The sequence below is a fragment of the Ceratotherium simum genome, chromosome X, assembly GCF_057802395.1.
Source record: "Ceratotherium simum simum isolate JZ-2026a chromosome X, ASM5780239v1, whole genome shotgun sequence".
NCBI classification, from domain to species: Eukaryota; Metazoa; Chordata; class Mammalia; order Perissodactyla; family Rhinocerotidae; genus Ceratotherium; species Ceratotherium simum.
The window spans coordinates 74044599-74062342 of record NC_141940.1 but is presented as its reverse complement, the minus strand read 5'-3'; the positions used below and the strand labels follow the sequence as shown (position 1 = coordinate 74062342).

Sequence of the window (17744 nt, the reverse complement as noted above, 5' to 3'; positions counted from 1 at the left end):
TCAGCACATTGAAAACCAAGACTCCTCTAGAATCTACCAAAGCCCATGCAAAGGGAACTGAAGGACAGCCTGCCTAGAAGGAAGCCTGCAGGAGGACTAGGTGACTTGGCTGCCCTCTCTGGCCTCCTGCCAGCAAGCAGCCTTGCTTCTCTTTGCATATTAATGCTGAGGGAGCAAGGGAGCCTCTGCCATTGCCAACTAGAGCCCCTAGATACAATGGGAAGGCAGAGAGGGAGGGGGCGGCAGCTCTTGGCATAAGAGAGCCAGTCTTCCTTCTCACTGTTCCAAATCCAGTACATGTAGGGGGAGGGGTAAATGCGCTTTTCCCCAGAGAAGACATCCTTTCCCACCAACACTGCGCTAGCCCCCAGGCTTCAAGCCACTCCATCAGCCAAAGGTAGAGAGGGAAGGTCAGTCCAGCCAGCCCCCAGCCCACCGAGAACCCTGTGCTTTAGCACTAAGCTGACTCTACAATGTGCTAGCCAGCCCTCTCCTGCCGATGGTGTAGTAACACCATCTTTTGTATGTGTTCATATTCCAAAAGCCTGTGACCCTAACATACACTCCTCAAATGATTCTTGGAAAGAGACTTTAGATGCCTTGGGGACAAGGCAGCAGGAATGACTCAAGTCTCAGCATGCCCTGAATGAGCATCTCCTGCCTGGGGTGATGAAGGGAAGGAGAGGGCTGCTAGTGTCACCCAGAATCCAAAAGGCCCATGGGGACCCCTGGTCCAGAAACAGGGCGACCTGCTGCCCAGAGTTCAGGAAGTAGCTTACACCTCTCTCCTAGATGCACCTTGCAGAAGTGGAAGCAGGATCCCAAGAGGGAGGGGAGGCTCATGAATCAAGGCTGTCCTCCGAGGGAGGTTGAGACTAGATGCTAGACTTCCTCACACACACACACACACACCCCTTCCCAGAGGACTGGCTGGGCCCCTTCTCCTCACTGCCAAGTTGCAAAGTTGTATGGTCACCTCCCCCCAGCTTCCCGCCCGCCCATGCCCTCAGCCCTCTCCTCCCTGAGCCAGGACAAAGGCCCAGCAGTGACTGAGAAGGGAATAGGAGGAGGGACAGAGGGATGGGGAAGGCTACACAAAGGAATTCCTCACCCCAAGCCCCCTGACCGGCAGCGAGTAAAAAAACAGATCTGCTCTCTCTCCCCCTTCCTCCCTCCCATCTTCCCACCGGGCTGGCACTGGCCATATAGCCGCTGCAGGCCTTCCGAGAGGACCCGCATAGCCTCCACTAGGTGGCGACAGTGCCACCTGTTTGACCGGTGGGGCTGAGCCAAGGACTGGAAGAGGGAGGAGGCAGACAACTAAGAGAGGAGCTGGGAAGCAGTGCAGAGCAGAGAGCAGAGCAGAGCTGCCGTTGAGAAAAGGTGTGAGGGCTCAGGGAGGCTGGGGGGGCTACAGGCAGGAGCGGCAGGGATTGGGCCCAGGGATTGAGCAGCACCCTTGCTCAGCCCCCCTGACTGGGGTTTTTAGGCTGCTCAGATCCTGACCCCATCCTGCAGACAGCTCCTAGAGGGAGGTGGGACTCGGGAAGGCAGTGTCTGGGGTGCAGGGCCAGGACCCGAGGGGTGGCAAGAGGGGCGGATGGAGCCCCGGGCAGGCTACTACAACCCAGTCCCAGGATGATAAGAGACAGGGGCCTCCCTTTGGGATGGCTTTTTCCTGGGAGGGGAGAGGTTTCCTTCCCCCAGCCCTTCCCCCAGCTCCAGCCCTCCACCCCTCCATGCCCTCCCCTACCCCTCCTTTCCCAAGGAAAGCATAGGGTAAGAAGGGCAGTTTTAGGAGCAGCTACACCCTCCCTCCTTTTCAGGGGCCCAGCCACTGTGAACCTCTCTAAAACTCCACAGCCTCAGGGGATCCCAGATGACAAGGGGTATGTCCCTTAGACCACACACACTTTGGGTGTATCCAGGGGCTCCTTTACATACTCAAAGTCATCTAGACACCCATTTGTATTGACAGCCAGCCACTACTGCACACGCATGTACAAATGCTGACACAAACTGCACACCCTCTCAGGTAGAATCACACACACCCAGCCTAATTTGGGGATCAGTAAGCCAACTCAGTCTTAGCCTGACTCAAAAGTGCAAGGTACAGGGATCCCCTGCCCCAAGAAAACCACACCCCCACACACTCACCTTTGCCCTGTATTTGTTGCACTTTCACCAAAGTGACCTCAGAGGGTGGGGCCCCTGAAAGGGGGAAGGTGGAGGCTGGGTTCCTGGCTGGGGGGGTGGGGGGATGACTGGGCAGGAAAGGACAGGACTGGGGCGAGGGGGTGGCTGTGGGGGGTAGGGGGGATGACTGGGCAGGGAGGGACAGGACTGGGGCGAGAGGGCTTGGGTTTTACAGGTGTGTGCGGGCAGGAAAAGGGTTCCTTCAGAAGGCTGGGAGTGACCCGGGCAGCCTGTTCCCCTCAAGTCTTCCTCTTATCGGCAGTGCCTCCAGCCCCCTGCCCCCTGCCCCCTGGGAGGTGGAAACAGAGATCTTTCAGTGAGGGCTTTGTGATGTGTGCAATCTCTGTATCCATAGCAACTGGCCAATTAGCTGGGCCTCCCTTAGTGCCAGGTCAGAACTGGAACCTCTGCTTCAGGTTACTCCTGGTTCCTGGGGTGGAAGCTTCCCAACATAGGGCTGCCTGAAGCTTGGCCAGATCTGCCTCAACTTGCTGAACTGAGTTTGCCCCACCCGGGGCAGTTTCTCCTAAGTCCCTACCCTGGGTAAGCACTCAATCCCCAGAGCTGGATGCTGTTAAATGGGGAGGAGTTGGAGAGAGTGGGTGTGCATCCTGTCTGCAAAGAGGCTGGACCTCCTGGGTGTCCCACTGACTTTCCAGGTATCCAGATTACGGGGAAACCAACCCCAGAAATGTCCGCCTTTGCTCACCTCCTCATCCAATCTGGCACCCTGGGCGTGCCCTGTGACCTCCGTTGCTGAGCAGCGGCCCAGGCCTCTGCTCCTCCTCCCGGGCTCCTTAGATACACTGGGACGGAGGCTGGGATCTGCCTTCTGCCAGGGCCCCTGATGGTCGAGTGTCCCTTCCCCCAGGCCCTCACCATGGCCAAGTCCCCCGGCTGCTGCTCCGTCTGGGCCCGCTGCCTCCACTGCCTGTATAGCTGCCACTGGAGGAAATGCCCCAAAGAGAGGATGCGAACCAGCAAGGTGGGGTAGGAATGGGGGGCCAGAAGTCCGAGGCAGAGGCCTCTTGGAAGGGATAAGGAGGCCAAGTGTGCTCAGAGGCAGCTGGAGGGAAGGGGCTTTCTCTCCCCAGGAAGAAAATCTTCCTCCAATATGAAAAGAGCAGCCTGCAGAGCAGAGCAGCCCAACGCCTGGCAGGAAGCCCCCTTGAGCTGCCATTCGTTGGGGACTCTGAGCTGGAAGCGGGGATCAGCTGTGAGCTTCTCTCCTGTCCCTGTTGCAGTGCGACGGTATCTGGTTTGGCCTGCTCTTCCTCACCTTCCTCCTCTCCCTGGGCTGGCTGTACATCGGGCTCATCCTTCTCAATGATCTGCACAACTTCAATGAGTGTGTCATGGACCCCACCCCCTCCTCAGCATACTTGTCAACCTACTCCCCACCCTGGGATCCTTGGGTGCTCAGTCATCCCCAGCCCTGCCCAGCTCTCCTGCTACCCAACCTCCTTAGAAAATCCCTCCATGAAGTCTCCCCAACCCTTGGAGCCCCAGGCCCCATGAAGGGCTTCCCCTCACTCCCTTCTAGTCCTCTTTCTGGAATGCACCCACCCCAACCCCCTTAGACCACTATTAACACCCCTTCTCCCACTCGGACACCCCCCTCTCCCCTCCCACAGATTCCTGTTCAACCACTGGGGACACTGGATGGACTGGTCCCTGGCATTCCTGCTGGTCATCTCTCTACTGGTCACATATGCATCCCTGCTATTGGTGGGCCTAACCCCCACCTCAGCCCTTCCTTCCTGCTCAGCTCTACCCAGTCATTCTAACCCTGGCCACTGAAGGGAGGGTAGGATGGAGGTGTCAGACTGGGAAGCCCACCTCAGTAATCCCTCTTGGCACCTCATTGCTCCCACCACCCTCTGCCCCCAGCTCCTGGCCCTGCTCCTGCGGCTCTCTGGCCAGCCTCTGCGTCTGCACAGTGTCCACAAGGTAGAGTGGGGATGGGAGTGAGCGAGAGATGGGGCCACTAGGCCCAGCGCTTGGCCAGCTATTTGCCAAGGACTTCATTATTCTATCCTGGGGCTTGAGCTCAGGGCCTGAAGCCCAGCAACTATTTATTGAGTGAAAAAAGAAAAGTGGATGAGTCAGGGAAAGGGAATGGTCCTGTTTTTATAGTGAGGGGGCAGCCCAGGTAGTCATGAGCCCAGGTTGACACAGAAGGCCCCATTCATCCCTGGTCCCCCAGGTGCTGCTGCTCCTCATTATGCTTCTTGTGGCCGCTGGCCTTGTGGGACTGGACGTCCAATGGCGGCAGGAGTGGCGTAGCTTACGTCTGTCATTGCAGGTGAGTGGCTGGTCTCCAGTGCCTAGGTGGGAGCCTCGGCCTGTGGCCAACCCCAGGACACGTCTTGCTCTCTGGTCCCCCACGACTGCAAATAGCTCTGAACTCCAAAGTCAGGTCCTAGGAGGAGAAGGGGAGGGGCACTAGGGAGAAGAGCCCCCCTCACCAGCTCTTGTCCACAGGCCACAGCCCCATTCCTTCATGTTGGAGCAGTTGCTGGCATCACCCTCCTGGCCTGGCCTGTGGCTGATACCTTCTACCGTATCCACCGAAGAGGTGCCAACTCCACTCCCCCACACACCCTCCCTGGCCATCGATGCTGCTGCCTGCTGCTGCCTAGTTTCCCTCACCTGCACTCTGTTTTCTGCCCCCAGAGCTCAGCTGTTGCCCTTTCTCCATAGCCTGTCCCCTACTCCCCACAGGTCCCAAGATTCTGCTACTGCTCTTATTTTTTGGAGTTGCCTTGGCCATCTACTTGGCCCCCCTGTGCATCTCCTCACCCTGTATCATGGAACCTAGAGACTTACCTCCCAAGCCTGGGCTGGTGGGACACCGAGGGGCCCCCATGGTGAGTGTTGGGCAGAATGCTGGCAGGGCGGGGAGGGTCTGCTCCTCTGGGCTGTAGCGGCCAAACCTGTGGGTTCCCAGGCTCCCATCCTTCCCTGCTACCTCCTCACCAATTCCCTTTCCCAGCTGGCCCCCGAGAACACCCTGATGTCTCTGCGGAAGACAGCCGAATGTGGAGCTGCTGTGTTCGAGACCGACGTGATGGTCAGGTGAGGGAAGCCGGGGGGCTGAGGGACAAGCAGAGGAGCTCTGGAAATGATGACCAGCCCCAGAGCTTGGCCCTCTGACACCCCTTGTACCCTCAGCTCCGACGGGATCCCCTTCCTCATGCATGATGAGCACCTGAGCAGGACCACAGATGTGGCCTCTGTGTTCCCAACCCGAATCACCACCCACAGCAGCGACTTCTCCTGGGCTGAACTGAAGAGACTCAATGCTGGGGCCTGGTTCCTAGAGGTGAGGACAGCCTCCGGGAACAGGCAGCCACCTGCAGGGGCACTCAGGACAGAGTTCCTTCATTGATAGGCATTTGCTGAGCCCTGTGCTGCGCAATAGGTATACAGTCTCTGCCCTCAAGTCACTCCCTCCTTGTAAAGAAGAGAGTCTAGGCAACAGGCTCTCAGAATATGAAACCTAGAGCATAACGATATCTTTACTGGGTAGAGAGGAGAAAGAGAGAAGTCACTGTTTGGCAGGGTGGGTGTGGGAGAGGATCAAGAGTGGTTTCACAGGAGAAGATGCCTGAGCAGCGTATGAAATGAGAGTGGTTTTTAAGATGGGCAAGACAGGGAATGGGAATTCTAGTCAGAGGGAGGAGCATGTGTAAAGCCCAGAAGGATGATGAAGTGTTTCCAGGGAACAAAAAGTGGCTCAGTGCAAGTGGGAGATAAAATTCATGGGAGTAGTGGGAGGTGAGACTGGCAGGGGGAGCAGAGGCTTGGAGGGCTTTGAATGCCAGGCCAAAAAGTGTGGACCTCAATCTTGCAGGTGATGGGAAATATTTAAAGGGATACTTTACGTTTTCAGTTCCTCTTCTTCTGATTACAACAGTAATACATGTTCCTTGTAAAAAAAAGTAAAACATCAGAGAAATAACCTAAAAATTGAAAAGTCTCCCATAATCCAACTGCTTTGAGATATTTACTGTTAACAGTGGGTACATATTCCATATATACATATACATACATATGTACATATATATGTATACACACATACATATATATGTATACAGACACATAGATATATACATATACTTTTCATTTTGCACAAATAGGATCACTCCATTTATTCTTTTGCAACTTGCTTGCTTTTTTTTTTCCATTTAACTCTATACATGATGGTATATCAGAGTGATTAAGAGCAAGGGATGTCTGGGTTTGAATCCTGCCTTCACCACTTACTAGCTGTGTGAGCCTGGGCAACATTCCTTAGTCTCTCTATGCTTCATTTTGCTCATCTGTAAAATGGGAATAATAACAGTACCTACCTTGTAGGATTATGGGGAGGATTAAATAAATTAATACTCATAAAGTACTTCTAACACTGCCTGGCACATAGTAAATTCTTAATAAGTGTTAGATTGCTCGCTTTTTCCATGTCAGTGATTAGGAGGTAAGGTCATTTGTTGATTACAAGGGGAGAAGAAGAGAGTGGCAGAGGTTCAGAATAGCCCCTGGGAGGAATGGGGAGGGAGCAAATCAAGAACAAGTAAAAGGATGGCTAAGTGACACTGAGAGCAAAAAAATAGGACTACAGTGCCAACAGTCCACATGGTGTGCTCTGGCCCCCAATTCGAGGGGTGGAGAAGGCAGACAATTGTAGAATTGAATCAGAGTTTGGAATTTGTAGGGCAGGTGGTGCAGGAAAGGAGTTGAGGGTGCTGTGGAAAAGTAGTTCAAGCTGTGGATGGACCATGGGTAGGGGATGTAGGTACGGCCAGAAAGGGGCTGATGGATTGGGAGGAAACCAAGGGGTCAAGATCGCAGAGGTCTCCATTAAGACCAAAGAGAAAGTGTAGTGGGAGAGAGGAAGTTAGGAAACTGGGAGGGTAGGATGTTGGCGTCACAGAGTGAGGTGTTAGAGAGTCTGGAAAAGACCACAGTTTGGGTAAAGACAGACCCTGACTCAGAGGGGGTCAGAAGCTGGACACCAAGTAGGGGAAATGAGTGAAGATGGTGAGGATGGGGGATGGCCTGGAGGCTTCTTCTGGTCTTGAAATAAATTTCTTATTCTTATAGAGGCGACCCTTCTGGGGGGCCAAGCGGCTGTCAGGCCCTGATCGGAAAGAGGCTGAGAATCAGAGAGTACCAACATTGGAAGAGCTATTGAAGGAAGCTGCAGGCCTCAACCTTTCCATCATGTTTGACTTGCGCCGCCCCCCACCAAACCACACATACCATGACACCTTTGTGAATCAGACATTGGAGACTGTGCTGAGCGCAAGGGTGCCCCAAGCCATGGTGATGTTGCCAGGACCCCAAGTGCCTGCTCTTGCCCCTCCCCACCACCTTCCTTAGGCCATGATGATAATTTTGAGGATGCCCCTTGACCCAGGGCCCCACCTCAGTTCGTATACCCCATTCTGTGGTCAAACCTCTCTGCCCCTGCCCCCGCCCTTGGAATCCTCAGGCCTTCCCCAGCTTCATGCCCATCCTCCCTTAACCACAGGTCCTTTGGCTACCAGATGAAGATCGGGCTAATGTCCAACAACGAGCACCCAGAATGCGCCAGATATATGGACAGCAGGGAGGCAACATAACTGAGAGGCCCCAGTATTTCAACCTCCGCTATCAAGACCTGCCACTGTTGGATATCAAGTGAGTACCAGAGGAAAGGAGCCAAGGGTATCACATGAGGCTTAATGGCGGGGAAGAGCCAACGCAGAGAGGGCAAAGGCCTTTCATTCATTCACTCATACAACAAATATTTATCAAACACTTGTTATGTGTCAGTCACTATTTATTGCAGGCTTCGGGTGTACTAGTGAGAAAGACACAATAAACCACTGAACAAAATATATGCATATTGGATAGTGATAAGTGATATGAAGACAATAAAATGGGGAGATGTAGTAGAGCGATTGGAGTTGGGAGTGAGGGGCTAGGGAGGGGCCACATTAGGAAGAGTGGTTAAAGAAGTGGTGTCTGGGCTGAGACCGGACAGGTCACAAGGAGCTAACAACGAGAAGAGCTGCAGAAGAGGGGGAACAGCAACCTAATGAGCAAAGGGAAGGTGAGGCTAGAGAGGGAGGCAGGGGCCAAATTGGGTAGGACCTCATAGGCCTTAAGAAGGATTTTAGCTTTCATTCTACACCAAAGAGATAAATGCAAGAGAGGATGAATCCAGGAGACAGAGGCTAGAGAGTACCAGATGTGAGCTGGGCCCCAGAAGCTGACCCAGCCAGTAAACATGATGGACTTCAAAACCTGTGGTTGCCAAGGTCTCTTGTAAAGTCCTTGTGGTCAAATAGAAAAAATGTGGACTGAATGATAGCTCAGTTATCATGAGTATTTCAAGGACCTTTCCCTAAGTTGTCACCATGGAGGAAGACATGACATCAGGTTTGGCCGTTACCTTAGTCTTTTCCTGGTCAACATTGACTGCTGATCATGTTTCCAAAAGACATGAATTGGTCATGAATATACTGATGATGAAATTGAGGCCCTGAAAGATCTAAGCACTCTAAGATGATGGGCCAAATGTACCAAGATGAAATGCAACAGGGATAGATGTAAAGACCTATATTTGGGGCCCAAAAGAAGCTCAATTGCACAAAGACAAGAGAGGAGACATTGGCATCAGCAGGAACATGTGTGAAAGAGACCAGGGCTTTGATTGAATAGTGTGCATAATGAGCCATCAGTAGCACGAGACATTGCCAAAAACTAACCTGACCCTGGGCTGCCTTCATACAGGCACGGTATCCAGAAGGCAGGAGGAGTTTTACTCTATTCAAAGCTGGTCCAAGCCCACCTGGGATATATATGTTCAGATGCAGGCCCCATACTTCAAAAGGAACATTGATAAATTGGAGTCAGATTAGATTAGAGAGGTTTGTACAGTGAAAGGAATGATAAGCCAGGTCCCAAGAGTAATGGTTAAAGGAACTGGGGCTGTTGGGCCTGGAGAAGAGAAGACTCAGGGGGATGTGGTCACTGTTCCTCAGACCTTTGAAGGGCTGTCATTGGACAAAGAGAAGAGACACATTCATGTAGGCCCAGACAGCAAAGCTAGGACCCATAGTTGGAATCCACCGGGAGACAGAGTTTAGCTCTGCAAAGAATATCACTTTTGGTCAGAGGCTGCTATGCAAAGGTAGAACTGATAACTCCTTGGCAATGACACTGTAGATTCAAGCACAGACAGGGGCTTCCTCCTATGCCTCGTGCCCCATGATGCTGTTTCTTTCCCACCTTCACAGGTCACTACACAAGGACAATGTCTCGGTGAACCTATTTGTAGTGAACAAGCCCTGGCTCTTCTCCTTACTCTGGTGTGCAGGGGTGGATTCAGTCACCACCAACGACTGCCAGCTGCTGCAGCAGATGCGTTACCCTGTCTGGCTTATTGTAAGGGCTCTGGCACTGTCACCCCTCTTCCTCTTTTCCCATCCCTGCTTCTCCTTAACCCTGTCCCTCTCTTCCTTACTTATTTTCCCCCATATACCACCTTTGGCGCTCTGGCCACCGACAGGGACATTTTCCTATTCCCATAGCCCCCTCAAACATACCTAATGATGTGGATTGTTACTGATTGTGTCTCCACCCTGCTGCTTTTGTGGACCTTCCTGCTCCAAGGGTGAGTGCTTTGTGCCTTGGCTTTCTGGGTCTTTATTCTCCCCAGGGTCCTGGTGATGGGGCTGATTCAGACTCATATATGCTGCCTGGAGCTTGGGGTGTGGTCTGTTTGGTTCCTTTGAGATTCTTAGACCCTTCCTTATATAGTCATGTAACACATAACGACGTTTTGGTCAGTGATGGTGGTCCTATAAGATTAGTACCATATAGCTAGGTGTGTAGTAGGCCATACCATCTAGGCTTGTGTGAGTACACTCTATGATATTCGGACAACAACGAAATTGCCTAACGACGCATTTCTCAGAACGTATTCCCGTCGTTAAGTGATGTATGACTGTACACCAAGTTGGCTTGAACCTGGGAAAGGCAGTTTGAGGGAACCTGGGGTTAAAAGGTCATGCTTGATGCTGGCTGAACTCACAATGGGAAGCCTTTCTCCCTACAGGAGATGTGCTAAGGAGAGAGAGAGAACTGGTAAGAACTTTCTCCCCTCACCTCATTTTTCTCCTCCTCTAGCCTTCCCCTTGCTCACTCCCTATATGCCCTCCCCACCCCCAGGCTTAGAAACAGCAGTGCTGCTGACCAGGATCAACAATCTCATAATGGAGTGAATGCCCTGCCCTGGGCCCCCGCCAGCCAGAATCTGAGGCCCGTCTGCACTAGCCAACAGCAAGGAAAGCAGAATGGCTGAAGTGGAACGTTAGCCCGTTTGGGGTGGGGTGAACTTTGCCAACAGGAGGTTTTGAACTATGAGGGTGCTCTGCCCAGATGGTGGGCATGCCCCAAGTTTCCATGGAATCTGCTCCCCTTGGGGTTTTGACCTGAGGTGGTTGGGAAGACAATGAGTCATGAGAAGTTTCTCCCAAAACAAAACTAGAACAGAGGAAGTGAAAAGGAGATTGCTAAGATAATGTTTCAGACCTGTGTGCACGTGTCCTTGTGTAGAAGGCACAGGGTGTGTCAGGGATGTGAGAGCTTGGAACAGCGACTGAAGGAGATGACAAAACGGCCTTTCCTGGAGAACTGTGAGATGATGGAGACGCCAACCCCCCTCCCCTCACTGTCTCCCCTGATCCCTGCAATTTAGCTGCTTTCCTGCCTAGAGGCTGGGGGCTAAAGAGCCCATCTAGCCATGTAATTTTGTGCTTTTTGCTGTGCACAGCCTTTTCTTCGAGACAGGTTGATTCCTGTATCTTGTCTGTTAATCTGTTAATCAATGAATTTAATTCCCATTTGGTCACAGTTTAATCTTTTCGGCGCTGGGGCTGGGCGGAGGACGCACCTTCCATCTAGGGTCGTATGTGACAGGACATTGAGGGGTCCTCACGGGGAGATTCGTGGGTTGGAAGTGAGAGGAGGACCACCTGAGGCTAGGACGGGCTGCAAAAGAGAAGCAGGAGAGCAGCCGCCACGGGGGTCGTTCTGGATGCCTGAGGCCGCCGTGCAGAGTTGCGTTGTAGCGCCACCTTGTGGTCACCTGCCCCAAGAGGAGGGCGGTGTCGGTCGTCACCGTGACGTATTTGCTGAATACCACCTGTTTCCTGTGACGTTCGGGGACCTGTGTCCTTGACTCCGGACCCTGAGGGCATGGTCCGATTTCCACAAGTTTTCGCTTCTCTGGGCTGCGCGCAGGGTCTGGTTCCCGGGCCCGCCTTCGCCTCGAGAAGCAGGTTCCCCAGTGTATTTGCTGCTCGTGAGTCCCTGAGCTAAACAGTTAAGGTGAACAATGTGGAGCTGGCCTAGGATGGGGAGTCTGGTAGAAGGGGCGGAGGGGCTAAGGCCAAAGCGGGGATTGGAGGGGGCTCTGTGGCTGACTCTTCAGTTCCCTACCACGCCAATATTCGCCCCGGTTCGTGTCTCCACACCAAGGGAAATCGAATTAAGGCGCTGGCGAGGTCAGGACGTTCGGTTCTCAATTCCTCCTCTCTCGCCAGACTGGCACCTGGGGCCGCACTAGCACCTCGGGACAATACCCAACTAGGTTGCAGGGCAGCTCTGGGAACTACAATTCCCAGGATGTCCCCGGCCACTTCCGGTCTCGGGATCGACGGAGGCGGTTTGAATTTGTGTTCCCGCCCCCTCCTCCTTCCGGACCCCGCCCCTTCCCTTCTCTCGCCGCCCTGCCCCCGCCATGCGCACGCATGCACAGACACACAGGCAGCCGTCCACGCTAACATACCTGGCCTGCAGCTGGCGCGGTGGGCGGGGACACTGGCGTGCGGCTGGCCAGGAGGCAGGAGGCGCGCCAGGAGCGAATGCCGCGGCCGCTGCCTGGTCCCGGTCTTCTCGGGGGTCTACGCAGCCTTGTGCCGGGCAGCTCTCCACAACACTACCTTTTCAAGCTGCATTTCTTTAGTTTTCGCCGTTCTCGATCCCGCCCCTCAGTCAGACCGACTGCCAGCGTCAGCTCTGGGGCGCCCAGCCTGTCAGGTACTGCCGGGCTCTCACCTCTCAGCATGTACCTCTTCCTCTCATCCCTACTCTTCTGTCCCCTGCCGGTCGTCCAGCCTCGCAGGCCTGCAGCCTCTTCCTCCCCTCCCCCTTCCGACCTAACCCTGACAGCCTCCAGGGTCTCCAAGCCCCGCAGCCTCAGCCTCGCAGCTCCCAGGCTCTCAGCTGCAGTGCTCTAACCTCAGCGTCCAGACTCCCGGCCAGAATGCCAGGACTCAGCCCTACCCCATAACCCCTTGCCCCCACCCCTAGCCTTGGCTACTCGGCCCTGAGCCTGCCACCGCATATCCTTACTCTCTTCCCAGGAGGACTGGACAGCTATGGCGCCCTTAACTTCTGTGAGGCCCTGGACTGGAGACTGAGACTGACAAAAAACTTGAGCACAGAGGGCCAGGGGGAGCTGTTCATTGGGGTTCGGGTGCAGTTGCTCTCCGTTATTTTTAGCTGCTGACTCACAGCTCCTGGATCCGGTTTTGGGGCTAGCAGGCTGGGCTAGGGGGCTATTAATAGAGTCAAAACACAGTCCCGACCCAGTTCAGTTTGGCACACGGAGCAAAGAACCTCCCCCTGCCATGATGCCTTGTGGAGATTTTGTGGACTGGGGCAGTGGCTGGACCAGTACCTCTCTGGCTGCCAGTACCTCAGCCTGGTATCTCTACCTTGGAACTCTTGAGGGAAAACCCAGGACGAGACTCCTGGGCACGACTCTCCCCTAAGCTTGCCATGGCTTGGGGCTCTGCCATAATGAAGCTCCTGTTGTACTAGCTGAGAGTGAAGAAACGAGTCCCAAGTGGAGGGGTTATTGTAGCCACGACCTTGGCCTGCCTGGACCTACTCCTGGGCCAGAATGCTAGGTTACCAGGAGGAAAAGCTGTGTATTTATGGTCCCCAAAGACCCTCATAAGGATGGGGTACTTCAGCATGGTCCTAACAGAGGGAGCACAGAGTGGGGAATTTGCTAGCCCCAAACCAGGCACAGCACTAGGAAGCTGCCAAATTCTGTGTTTACCACCCCTCCTTTCTTCTTTTTATTTCTTTCTCTCTTGTTGGGCTCTGTCTGTCCCTACTCATAGGGGTCAACAGACCTCAGGCTCTCTCCCTACTGCATAGAGAAACCGACTTCAGAAAAGCCACTGAGAAACTTGTCTCCACCAAAGTATGAATGATCTTTTACATATTGTCATTCTTATGGGGCTTTTTTATTTTAATGGTAGGAGACTCTTGATACTTTACTGGACTAATCACCAAAATTAGTCCCACCCATGTGCAATTTGCTAGAATTCCTATTGACCAAGGATGCACACCCACAGCAATACGCCCTATTTGCAGACCAGAAACTTCTGCCTTCAGCGACCCTGGTCTCCGGCTCCCTGGTCCCAGGTAAAACCAGACGGCTTTGGGGCAAGGGTGATTGTTTCTCTACACACAAAGTCTGGGGTCACCCAATGAAGCTCTACTTTCAAGAATGAGCCCAGATTATTAGACAGCAGCAGGCCACGCTGCCCTAACCCTGTCAATTTGCTGAGGGCGCCGGAGAGATGGGTGGATGGGATGAGAAATGTTCTCCGCCTCCCAAATCCCTTCGCGTACTCCTCGGTTGCTTCAGTCTCTGCATAGGCCGCCCCGTTGCCTAGCAACCGCAGCCGCCTGCTGGGGCGTGGGGCTGCTTTCGATCTGTAGGGGGCGCCTGTCTCCCTGGGGCCTCAGACTGGAACTCGAGCATTTGGGAGGGGGTTCCAAGTGTCAAAGCATCTCAGACTTCCTCCCAGGCATGCCAACCCAGTCCAGTCTGAGGCTGTGGAGTGGGGAGAAGCTCACTGTGAATCTAAGGGATTTTACTCATATTCATTAAAAACGAAAAGACCAGAGAGAGAGACAGAGACAGAGAGAAAGAGAGACAGGGAGAGAGATGAGAAAGAGAGAGGGAGGGGGGGAGAGGGAGAGAGAGAGAGAGAGAGGAAAGACCGGCCAATGGAGATGGGGCATGGGGAGGGCAGTTGGACCCTCTCCATTCATTTGAGGCTTAGCAATGATTATTCTTCAATCAGAGCAGTTCAGAGGGACTGGCTATAAGGGACTTTTTTCCTGAGCCACTTTTAGGGTGTAGGAAAACAGTCTAGCACTCTATATTGACAACTGCTGAGCGTGTAAAAGACTTTAAGCTCCTAAGTTACCGGCCTAGCCTAGATTTGGTCATGAAGGAAGATATGCATTCATTTATTCATTCAACAATAATTATTAACCATAACCCACTGTATACCAGGTAATGTGCTAAGGGTTTTACATTTAATCCCCACGAAAACCCTATGATTATTTCCATTTCACAGATAAAGAAACTGAAGCTCAGAGAAGTAAAGTAATGTCCAAGGTCACATAACTAGTGACTCGGTTGGATCTGACTGAGCAACCACTGTGTGCCAGGGTCTAAGAATATAGAAAACAAGACACTTCTCTCTTTTCTCTACCTAATAAACACCTAGTGACCCTTCAGGACCAAACTAAAAATGTCATCTCCTTTGTGAAACTTTTCTTAAGTCCCCCCCACCACAAGTAGAGTGGATAACTGCTTTTCTGTATACCTCTCTGAAATAGCACTTTTCATGGGTATTGTAATGATCTGTTTCCATATTTCCATTTCTCTAACTCTGAGCACCTCGGCGACAGGGCCTGTTTACTATTTATCTCCACTTGGACATCTGATAGACATCTCAAACACAACATGTCCAAATCTGGACACCTGATCTTTTCCCCCAAAATGACCCCTCCTAAAGCTGTCCTTATCTCAGTCGATGGCAATTTCACCTTTCCAGTTGCTCTGGCCAAAAACCCTTGGAACCACACCTCATATCCAATCTGTCAGCAAATCCTGTTGACTCTCCCTTCAAAATACATCCAGAATACAACCACTTCTTATCACCTCCAGTGCTACCACCCTGGTCCAAAGCACCATCACCTCTCACGTGGATCACTGCAGTCGCCTCCTGACTGGTCTCACTACTTCTACCCTTGTCTCCTGTGGCCTATTCTCCACACAGAAGCCAGAGTGATCCTGCTAAACCCAAGTCAGAGCATTGATCAGTTCTCTGCACAAAACCCTCCAGTGGCTCCCCATCTCTCTAAGAGTAAAACCAAAATCCTTACAATGGCCTAGAGGCCCTACACAATCTGGTCCCCTGCGAAATCTCTGATCTCATCTCCTAGTACTCTCCCCCTCCCTCACTTTGCCCCAGCCACTTGGTCCTTCTTGCTGTTCCTTGAACAAGCCAGGTGCACTCCTTACCCAGGACCTTTGCACTGGCTGTTCCCTTGCTAGGTATACTCTTCTGCATGGCTCACTTCCTCACTTCCCTCAAGTCTTTGCTCAGATGTCACCTTCTCAGTGAGACCTACCTTGACTAACCTATTTAAGGTTGCCTCTATTCTAATTTCTAGTATATGGTAAATAGAGTATAGAGGAATGAGATAAATGACATCATGAGAGAAAAAAAAAACCAGACAAATCTAGAATGTAGGAGATTCTACAAAACAACTGACTTGTACTCTTCGAAAAGCCAATGTCATTAATTTAAAAAAAAAAAAAAGATGGGTGACTTCTAGTTCTGGACCCAGTTGGAGTAGGTACACTTCTCCCTATTCCTCCCACTAAGTACAACTAAAACCCTGGACATTGTATATAAAACAAACATAAGAAGACTCTGAAAGAAGGAGAAAAGGGCAGACTGACTAGGAACCCCAGTGACCTGAACTCATGGTGATGAGTTCCCTGGGTTTTCTTGTTGCCTCATATATCCCAGACTGGGTGCTGGAGAAGCCAGCAGCCTGGAAATGCCGATGGATACAGACAGAAAAAGCCTCAATAAAAGCCTTCTCTCTCTAGCCAGGAGACCAGGAAATGGGCAGCTTAGCCAGACAGAAAACTCTTAGACAATAACCACTCTACTGCAACCAAACGTCACAGAAAAAACTGCAGCCCCACCCATGGCAGCAAAGGCCAAGTAGGAACTCAGACTTTTACTCTCACCAGCCTCCCCCAAGCTCTCTGGGGTGGTATCAGAGAAGGCCGAGTAGGTAGCCTGGACTTCCATCAGTGCAGGGTAACAAGGCCCCTCCCTGCTAGATGGTGTCAGAGGAGGCATAAAGGAGAGTCAGGACTTTTGCCCCTGCCCTCTTTCCTCCCCTCCCCACTCCACTCCTCCGCCACCCTCACCCCCACCCATGGTCAGTGGAAGCTACCTGGGAAGTAGGAAGGAAGTACTTCAACCCTTCTCAGCCAGAAGAGGTGTCAGTGGAGGCCTAGTGGGGAGCTAGAACTCCCACCCTTGCCCAGCAGTAAGGAGAAGTCCCCACCTTGGGTATCAACTGACGCCGAGGGGGGAAGTTGAACTTATACCCCTATCTGGCAGTAACCAAGCAGTGGCCCCTTCCACTGATTGCAACAGTGTCAGAGGAAGCCTATCCAAAACAAAATATTTATAAATAAGATCTAGAGTCTCATAACATAATATCCAAAAATGTCTAGGATGCAATAAAAAATTACTCATCATACCAGGAACCAGGAGACCCTCAATTTGAAAGAGAAATAATCAACAGATGCCAACACCAAGATGACAGAGCTTTTGATGATCTGACATGGATTCTAAAGCAGCCAACATAAAGAAAAAAGCTTCAATGAGCAATTACAAACAAGGTTGAAACAAATGAAAAAAATAGAAAGTCTTAGCAAAGAAATAGGAGATATAATGAAGAATCAAATGGAAATTTTAGAACAGAATACAATAACCAAAATAAAATAACTCAGTGGACAGGCTCATCAGGAGGATGGAGAGGACAGAGGAAAGCATCAGTGAACTTGGAAATAGAACATTAGAAATTACCCAATCTGAACAACAGTGGGAAAATAGACTAAAAAAAAAAGAAAAGAACAGAGCCTCAGAGACATGTGGGACTGTAACAAAAGAGCTAAGATTCATGTCATCAGAGTCGCAGAAGAAGAGAAAGAAGGTGGGGCTAAAAAAGTTCTCAAGAAATAATGGCTGAAAATTTCCCAAATTTAGCAAAAGACATAAATCTACAGGTTCAAGAAGCTGAACAAATCCCAAATAGGATAAACTCAAAGAAATCCAGGCCAAGACACATCATAATCAAACTTTTGAAAACAAGACAAAGAGAAAATCTTGAAAGCAGCAAGAGAGAAACAACACCTTACCTACAGGGGAAAAACAATTCAAATGTCAGTGGGATTTCTCATCAGAAACCATGGAGGCCAAAAAGAAGTGGCACAACAAATTTCAAGCATTGAAAGAACTGCCAACCCTGAATGCTATATCTAGTGAAAATATCCTTCAGAAATGAGGGGGGGGGGCCGGCCCCGTGGCTTAGCAGTTAAGTGCGTGCGCTCCGCTGCTGGCGGTCCGGGTTCAGATCCCAGGTGC

General features: G+C 51.8%; 2 protein-coding genes across 16 annotated transcripts in view; both read left to right on the top strand.

Annotated features, from left to right (window-relative positions):
• The first annotated feature begins 1264 nt into the window (after positions 1–1264).
• GDPD2 (glycerophosphodiester phosphodiesterase domain containing 2) lies at positions 1265–11098 on the top strand. Of its 15 annotated transcripts, none has more exons than XM_087427548.1 (17): positions 1265–1383; positions 1827–1889; positions 2613–2739; positions 3068–3181; positions 3291–3447; positions 4087–4146; positions 4403–4501; positions 4681–4774; positions 4921–5066; positions 5192–5274; positions 5371–5521; positions 7303–7524; positions 7733–7881; positions 9486–9633; positions 9780–9862; positions 10307–10335; positions 10420–11098. In XM_087427548.1, the coding sequence occupies exons 2-17, from the start codon at positions 1880–1882 to the stop codon at positions 10470–10472; spliced, it is 1725 nt and encodes a 574-aa protein (XP_087283674.1). In that variant the 5' UTR covers positions 1265–1383; positions 1827–1879; the 3' UTR covers positions 10473–11098. The 15 variants fall into 15 exon arrangements, with proteins under 15 accessions (XP_087283674.1, XP_087283675.1, XP_014650407.1 ...); XM_014794921.2 differs by lacking the exon at positions 1827–1889 and adding an exon at positions 3831–3924 and having other exon boundaries at positions 1269–1383; positions 3441–3544; XM_087427552.1 differs by lacking the exon at positions 1827–1889 and adding an exon at positions 3831–3924 and having other exon boundaries at positions 1273–1383.
• A 1047-nt stretch (positions 11099–12145) lies between these two features.
• Positions 12146–17744, top strand: part of DLG3 (discs large MAGUK scaffold protein 3) — a 62627-nt gene continuing 57028 nt past the window's right edge. The window contains exon 1 of the mRNA XM_087427546.1: positions 12146–12291. The gene's annotated coding sequence lies outside the window, so the exon portion shown is untranslated. The remainder of the gene's footprint in view (positions 12292–17744) is intronic.